Raw genomic sequence first — 8855 nt, forward strand, 5'->3', positions numbered from 1 at the left:
GCTTCCCACTGCATTTTGCCATTGCCAGGGGACTTTTGGTGGTGAGGTCAAATCAGGTGATGCTGCTCCTCTTCTGCTGTGGCTGCTCATCAGGCACATTGTGGGTGTAGACACGGCTAGAGAGGAGTTGGGGAGGGTAATACATGGGGTAGGACTTTTCTCAAGCTGCTTCTACCACTCGATCTCTCTAGAAGTGCAATGCTGAGTATGCAAAAGCAATCAGTGCTGACTCTAGAGAGGCAGTGGAAATTTTATAGCTGAATTCAATCAGCTCAGTGTTTTGCCAGCATTACCACATACAAAAATCTTAGCCATGGGGTCTGAACAAGAAGGAAAACCCTAGTGCAACAATATTCTTAGGGGCATAACAAAAGGCTGTAGAGATGTCTTTGGGTGTATTTTTATATTTAAACATGGTGTCCAATGTACAGTGATTAAAAATGCAGTGGTATTTTTTCTCCCTTTTAAAGGAGAAACAGAAAATGCAAGAGCTTTGCTTTTTTTGTAAAAAAGCAAATATGCTTGTGATTCAGGGAGAGTACTTACAGAAGAAAAATGTAGCTGAAATTATATAGACTAGATACATCAAAATCAATGCATTTAATAAAATATCTTTTTTTTTCTCTCTCTCTCTAAAAGTTGTTGTAAAAACAAGTGTGTTTACATTGGTTCAAAAAGGAGATCAAGTTTTTTGTTCTGATGGTACATAATCACCATTAAAATATATTAAGCCAATTAGACAAATGTATTTGGAGGATTTGAATGAATAGGCCAGGCAAGCTTTTTTTCTTTTGCTTCTCTGTTAAATGAATGATAGATTGAGTCTTTGGTTACAGTTTTGGCTGGTGCTGGGATTTCTGAGATCCCGACATAATTTTTTTTTGCTATCCTTGAGCTGGTGGTGATGGTGTATGCATTGCTTCTGTAGCATTTCATGGAGGACATGCAAAACGTTTCTTTCATCCCTCTTCTGAAGTTTGCATTGTACACTGAATACAGGGTTGGCTTAGAAGCTGAAGAACTGAAAGAGATCCATGTGATAGCCATGAAAACCAAGGAACTTTTTCTGTAGTCTGTTTCCTCTGGGTGCCACAGTTGTATCACATGAAATGGGAGCCAGGACAGGAGAAACACTAAATTTAACATTAAGAACATCTTGATTGTTTTCACTTTCGTTCTTGGGACAATATTCATTGTTCTTCTAACAGTCCTGCCATCAGTGCCTATTCTCCAAATGTACTTAATGACCTTTTGGTAGAATAGGATAATGAGGATGGATGGGGTCAAAAACACCACCAAGAGATGGATAATACTGTAGATGGCTCCTTCCCAAGAACCTGGGAGAAAAAAGTTGCAATGGTCATCCTCATTGGAGCCATAGAAAAAGAAAACGGGTGATGTAAATGCAAGATCAAAGATCCAAGCTGCTACAATCATTTTCTTGGCTTTCTCTCTTGACACCTTGAAGCTCAGTGGGTAGACAATAGTGTAGAATCGATCCACACATATGGAGAGGAGCACATATATCTGGACTCCGGGAGTGAAATACTGAATATACCTTACCAGTTTGCACATCGCATTCCCCAGTGTCCACCTGCCTGCTGTAAACTGAAGCAGCACAAATGGTGCACTTCCAACACTGATGAGAAGATCTGCACAAGCCATGGAGACAACAAAATAGTTGGTGGTTGATTGCGTCCTCCTGCTCCTGTGGATCACTAAGCAAACGAGGGAGTTTCCAAAGATGGAAATTATCCACAGTACTCCAAAAACCATGCTGGCTGATACAATTTCCCCTGGCTTCAACTCATACTGCAAGACAGTGCGGTTCTTGCTTGGCCTGGGCTCCTGGGGTGACTCTGTCATCTCATGGTCAGCTGCAGGAAGGGAGGTCTTGGGGTAGCTTTTGTTCTGCAGCAGAAGCAATAATGTAGGGAGAACAAAAGAAACGTTGTTGTTGTCCGTACTATGGTCAAACATGACAGTCATGTCTCCTGCTTGGGCTCTGTATGAATGAAGACAAAATGTTGTAAGTATTTGTGAAAACTTACTTTAATCAATGAATAATAATTTGAATACGTGAATTTCAGAGAAATAGCCAGAAATATATTACAAGATTTTCTAATATAGCAATAATCACTATGTTTCCCATAGATTGTCTTAAACTTCACAAGCAGATTAAATGGCAGAGCATGTTGTACTACTGACTGTGCATGTACGGACATCTTGCCTGATGCTCTGAAAAATGTCCATCCAATCCAATTCAAGGTGAACTGCAAAACCTTCTTCTTTTAGAAATGGAAGATCTGTTCCTGTGGTTACAATATGTGAGTCTTTAGCTCTAGAGTCTTTGTACTAACTCAGATATATCAGGATTAATCTCTTAGCAAAAAAACAGTTCATCCCAGAAGCCAAATGAGAAAGTCAAAAACCACCACAGTCTTCCTTGAGATTTCAAGTGATCCAGATCAGCAGATTTGCTTTCTGAGGTTTTATCCAGTGTTTTTCTGATGTTTTTTTTCTCTGCCTTTATCTGGCTTTACACCAACTACTTTCTCTAAGCACAAAGCTACCAAATGAATCTTCAAGAACGCAATAAAAAAATAGCCAGATGTGGAAGAGGAAAAGATGTACTAATTGTTTGATGTGATTACAGAAGATGTTTTCCTTGAGCTATTTAGACTTAGTGTTCACCAGCTGATCTTAACGAAACATTGTGTGCATGGCACATCTGCATAGATGCAGCCACTCTGCACAGAACAGCTGGGCTGTGACAGGAACCTGCTGTGTCTTCTCCAAGTCTTGGCCCCACCGCATCAGCCTCACAACATGCTTGGCTGCTGGCTGGGAACCAGAAAGTGGGTCAGTGTGTGAGTCACCAACACTACTCCCAGAGAAGCTAGCCTTATTGAGCAGCTTTTGTGTTCATCTAAACTGCAAACATCTCATATTAAGTTTAGCTGAAGCGGTCTAAGGCTGATAACTGACAGTGTTGTTTCAGGAACATTATGCGAGTCCCTCTTTTCAAATAACAGTTGGGGATACAAGGAGAGGACATCCAGAGACCAAGAAGTGGGTGTCAGCTGTCTGGAAGGGACCTCAGCCTTCAGGAGATACCCTGCCCCTCGTCCTTTCTCATGCTGCCCAGTCTGGCCTCTGCTTCTCCCTCGTCCTTACCTGCCTTACCTAAATGTTTTCTTAGTAGATTTTCCTGGCAGAAGAGTCCTGGTTCCTGAAGTAACCCCTTTCCCCCTCTCCATCTAGTGCTCTCCTGGAGATATCCTGCCTTTGCCAACTGTCTGCAGGGTAATAGGGTGCTTTCTTTGGCAGAGTGGCAGGATGCACTGTCAGCACAACCTGCTAAATTGCATGCTGGAATGATCTGTAATAGAATAATACATGTGGAGCCTATTAGCCAGATATAAAAGAACTATTATATTCTTCCTTAATTTCCCTTCTTGACATGCAAAGGTATCTGCCACTCAGAAATATCCTGCTGCAATTCTCATGCCCCTTTTTGCTGCTTTGCTAACTAAAATACAATTAAGTGTCAATGAACTGTCAAACTTGCATGTATGAAAAATGGCACTGAGCTCTTTATTTTCCCCTCTGCCTTCTTTGTCAATAAGCAGGTATTGGACACCCAAAAAAGTAAAAATTACATAAATACATAAGGCCTAATGACATTTTTGTTTATTTTAAAAATACTTCTGCTTGTTTTTCCATTTAAATAAAAACAACATAGATCTGAGTTAAATTACACTTTTACTAATTGAGAATCTGCACTGATGCAGCTTTACTAAAATTCTCACTCTTTTGTTCTAAATATTTTGGAGTAAGAATCCTCTTAATATTGATATGAGGACTTCCTATATTTTTGTTTAAAATCTGAAGCTTTGTAGATTTATATGGAAATCAATAGGGTATAAGGAAGTTTTCATTATCATCAAAGAGGGATTTCCTGGTGCTGCATGTCCTACCTTATGGACTTACTTTGTAATGTGAAAGCCCAAATGCATCATTTCCAGGGATATGCCTTTGAGTTGATAGTAAAGGAAATGCTAACTCTCCAAAAGAGGTCTGTTCCTCAGAGAAGTACCTGAGCCACAAGAGTGACATAAAATCACTGCCACATCTTCTGTGCTGTTGTATAAAACCTATATGGCATAGTTACTACATGTTTACTGTCCTGTCTAGGAATGTCATTTCCATTGCAATTTGGAGCAGTAAAACCTAAAAAGATTCAAAAAGGAATGCAACAGATGGTCTTTTTTAGTGCTTAATCAAAAGAATAAATATTTTTCCCAGTCACTGTTTTTTTTTTTTGTTTTTTTTTTTTTAGGAACAAAAGATAGCTAAGTAAATAGCACAGTGGCTTTTTTATCCAGTGTGTTTAAGTCCTCTGCATCATCACTGCAAAATGCTGGTCATGCTGAGGCCCAGAGAGTTATTTGAAGGACATTATGTTGGTCTTTTACTCCATGAACTCCCCTCTCAGAAGAATTTCTTGGGAGTAGCTGCCAGACTGCAAGAGGAATGCTTCATCTAAAGGAGTTTAATCAATGTGAGAAGCAGGAGTAAATTGAATCAGGATGGGGTGCTTTTGTCTGGGTGTAAGATGCTAGGAGGTGACATTCACTCTTGCCTTAACTCAAATTAACTACGCTACATGTGCTGGGTCTCAGTGCAATAATCCTTTTATAGAATAGCACAGAGCCTTTTGACCTGTAACTGTCTCTTGCTGCATAGGGATGCCTGTGTGCATCTTGAGGCCATTCAGTACTTGTGCTTCCAGGGTAGGAATGTGGCTGCACATGCTTTTGAAAGCATGCAGATTCCCTGCCAGTTCTTGTCTCTGTGCTAGTATTCATAAAAACTCTCAGCTCCTCACCCTGCTCTTGTTATGAAGCCTTTCCTATTCTCCACCTGCTCTTCTGAGCACAGCCTGGAAATCTCTTGAGTGCGTTCTTACTCTCTTCATTCCTGTACAAAGGGATAGAAAACATCTGTCTCTCTTCTATTAGGAGAACAAGACTTTTGAGATTCATCTTTTGAGATTCAAACCCATATTTTATATACCGCTGCCCGCACCCCTGCTTCTGCCCTCTGCTGGTAGAGAATCCTGTTCGGCAGCATCGTTAGCTAAAGGTCGTGTGCCTGGAGGTGTGGGTAAGCCGGTGTACAGTAAAAGCTTCTGAACTGAACTGACAGTGTAAGCTGACACACATTGCTATATTTTATGTCTGCTTGTTGTACTTTATATCTGCTGCCTAGCCTATACTGCAGGGTGAGAGAGTAGGAAATGGGGATGGAATCAAGTAAAGGAAATAGTTATTTCCATCGCATATAACTACCGTATGTTGCTTTCAGCTACTGCATGAATCTCAACAATGTTTTTCTGCTATGTGTGTGAGGAAAATAAGTGGCTGACTGGGCTTAGTAATTGGTGAGCCATGCAGAAACTCACCAGCCAGGAACTGGGTCCACATGTTGCTTCTGGATGTCACTTCACATCTGAAGCAACTCCTCTGGCTGCAGAGCTGGGCCCTGAGTTTTGGCCCAGAGGCTCATGAGTTTGGTAAACATTCAGTGTTGAAGAACATGTGCAAGTTACAAGGTACTGCACATTGGCTGAGACTCTTAAAGACAGTGCCAAGACAAACAAAGGAAAAAAAGATTATGGTCTTTTGTTTTAGGTGTAATTCTTCTTACTCAAAAGGAAGATCCACTGAATCTTAAAAATCTCTAAGCTCTGTTCTACTCTCCTACTGCTGTGGCTAGTAGCCAAAACTTTAGCTGAATACTGATTGAAAAACGATGACAGAACCCATATCTCTTTGCCCATTGTGACTGTGGGGGGCAGGAAGACTGGGAGCAAGGAGGAGGGGGGCTGACCTAATTTCCAACCCTGCTTTCAAAACAGGTTCCACCTACTGGTGTTGTGCAACAAAAGCTTGAAATATTCTTCTGCAGGCTCTGCTTTCTTCAGTGGGGAATGATGCTGTCCTTCCCTGATTCAGAGGTAAAAAAAAATAGGTGTACTCTCCCACACTCATACACTCATTTTTGGCAACACCAGGCCCTGTTCAAAGCACAACACACACTGGTGCTTGATGTGAGGAATGCAATGCTTACAGGACTAGTTTTTCATGGTGGGTGTTGACAGATGAGCTGTGATGAATCTCATGCCTGGCTGATTTTTCTGCCTATCTCCTGGAAATTCTCATCCTCTCCCCACCAAGCCTCCTCTCCCCCGCATGGAAAACATGCCAGCAGCATATGTGAGGGTGACAGCAGCTCAGCTCACACTGACAATTTACTTAGGAGAATATAGATATTTTCTTCTTCTACATAAAAATTTCACACAGGAATGATTTCTTGACATTAAGTTGTAAAAGTTGCTTTATCAGCACTCATGCAGTGAATATGGTTGCAATATTTATGCACTGGTCCAAACTTTCATGTCTGGAATGAATGTCTGCTTTATGATCCTGTATTTTCTCCAGTAAGACAGATCTAGAGCTCACGTGACACGGGTCACTTGTGCCAGGTGTAGAGCAGAAGAGTAGGATGGCACTGGTGTCTAATAATAATGCCAGGGGTAGAGCTGCCAGAGACCTGAATATGATTTCAGGAAGACTTACGTGATAGGAATAAAAGAAGGAGAAGTCCCGAACAAACAGTAGGAGGATGCTCCTATGGCCTCTGTCAGAGGATATGGTTTAGTGAGAGCTTTTCATGGCCTTCTCATACTGACTTTGCTGAGGAAGCAGGAGGGAACTGGAGGCCATGCAAAGCCTGCAGTTAGGTTGGAAATGCCTGGTGTAGAAATGGTTGTTGGAAGGGATGTCCCGACTGAGCTGAGCTCAGGGAAGACTAAGCCACTGAGGAAGAAGCAGTCCCTGCACTGGAGACATTTACTTGGGCAGGGTGCCAGCTGCAAGGCTTGTTCTGGCTGCCAATTGAAGGGAAAGTAGGGAGAGATGGAAGATGCTGTAATGGATAAATCTTAAAAACACAAATACTGCTTCAAGTTTTGTTGCTGAGAAGACTGAGGTTGAGGTAGGAAGGGGAAGTGGGCTCTGCTTGAGGCTTATCCTGCATTCTCTGGTTGACATTTCTCTGACTGGGAGTCACACTGAATTGCTGGACACCTGAGAGAAGATGCCTGGTGGGACTGCCAAAGGAAAAAATCACATGAGATTATGTGGTGCAACTCAGATGAAATTGCACTGCACAGCTTCACAAGCAGAGGCTTCACAGGAGTACTGTGGAGGTGTGAGGGTTTGCTAGCTCTCCCTCTGAGCTAAAGAGCAGAGCTCCCCAAACGTAAGATTCCAAAACCCAGTAATTATACACTGAAAGAGTGATTTACTGACAACCCTTTCGAGAACCACTGTTGAAGATCCTTGCCAGAAAGAACTGGCTTGGAACCCTACCTCATACAAACAAATGGCCTTTTGAAAGTAGAAGGCAGTTTTACTTCTCTTTAACTCTGTGGAACCAACATATTGCTTGTCATCCTAGAAGTCATCTGGATACATGAAAAATATTGCTATGCATTTTTAGCAAAGTGGCTATAATAGTGCAATTTCAAGGGGAAAGAAGAAGCTGCATGAATGCATCTGGCAACTGAGAGTAACAGATGGGCAGACTGGTCTGCTTCTTCTCAGTTATTTTCTTTCATCATACTGTCCATGTCAGGGGATTGTTTGAAAGCAAATAAATCCCATATAAAAATACTGAATGCTGATATATGATGCATATATTTATATAGAAAATGAAGACGTTTATTCTGCAGTAGTTCTACTCACCCTTTTGCTTTCAACAGAATCACCTCAACATTCAAGCCTTGCAGAGTGTCTGTCCCTGAATAAAGCTCTCCTTGCTAAAACCCATGGATTTTAAAAGCACGCATGAAAATATACATAAAGTAAGTCGCTGGAGAAGATCATCTTTCTTTACAAGGATAGCTATTCCTTTAGCCACAACATTGCTCAGCATAGCACCTATAGATACACGTACCTGTTCCAAAGCATAATCTCAGAAGTCCTGGTCTCGTCCTTCTTCCTTTTATAATCCCAAGTGAAGTCATATTGAAGAACACGCAGTATGTTCACATCTGTGCCCGGCCACTTGCAAATCCAATAGGAGGGGTGGGTTATTCTGCCCCTCTACTTTAAGGGAAAACGACGTGTGGCAGAGCTGGCTGCTGACTCGCGCTATTCCCTCCTCCCCCGCCCCGTCGCGGCCTCTCCCGTCAGCACCGCGGACAGCGGCACGGCTCCCGCCCCGGCCCCGTGGCCCCGACGGGGTGGCAGCTGGGTGCACCGGTTCTTCCCCACCGCTCTGCCGGCTGCGGTGGCTGGCGGTCGACGCTGACGTCCCGGTTGCTATGGTGAGCAGCGGCTGCTGGGGAAGATGCCATGCCTCTTTCGCCATGGTCGCCATGAGACCCTGCCTCCTGAAAGAGAAAGGGATAGTGGATAAGGACAGGGAGGTGGAGGGAATTTTTAATTAGCTGCCTTTGGGAATGCATGCTCTTTTTCTTTCTTTCTTTCTTCTTCTTCGTCTTCTTTTTTTTTTTTAATTTCTTTTTAATTTTTTTTTCATTATCATACAGATACTGAGACTTATTAGGAAAAAAAAATAATAGAGAAATCAGAGTGTCTGTTTCCCATTTGGAATTAGACATCTTTTTTCAATATGGAGTATAACACTGACATAATTTCTTTTAAAATATTTTCTGCCACATATGCTTTAATAAGAAATATGTAATAATGACAATTCTCCTCAGTATTCAAAAGTGAGTCTCTCACAGTTGCTGTGGGATCAGTGTGCACAAAGCCATTGGC

General features: G+C 42.1%; 1 protein-coding gene across 1 annotated transcript; it reads right to left on the bottom strand.

The window, feature by feature from the left end:
- Positions 1-473: 473 nt before the first annotated feature.
- GPR19 (G protein-coupled receptor 19) lies at positions 474-8371 on the bottom strand. The gene is made up of 2 exons (XM_048962414.1): positions 8026-8371; positions 474-2005 (listed from the first exon to the last, which is right to left on the bottom strand). Exons 1-2 carry the CDS (start codon positions 8037-8039, stop codon positions 736-738), a joined length of 1284 nt encoding a protein of 427 aa, XP_048818371.1. The 5' UTR covers positions 8040-8371; the 3' UTR covers positions 474-735.
- Between the last annotated feature and the right edge of the window lie 484 nt (positions 8372-8855).

This window comes from Lagopus muta, chromosome 1 (genome assembly GCF_023343835.1).
Source record: "Lagopus muta isolate bLagMut1 chromosome 1, bLagMut1 primary, whole genome shotgun sequence".
Classification (NCBI taxonomy): domain Eukaryota; kingdom Metazoa; phylum Chordata; class Aves; order Galliformes; family Phasianidae; genus Lagopus; species Lagopus muta.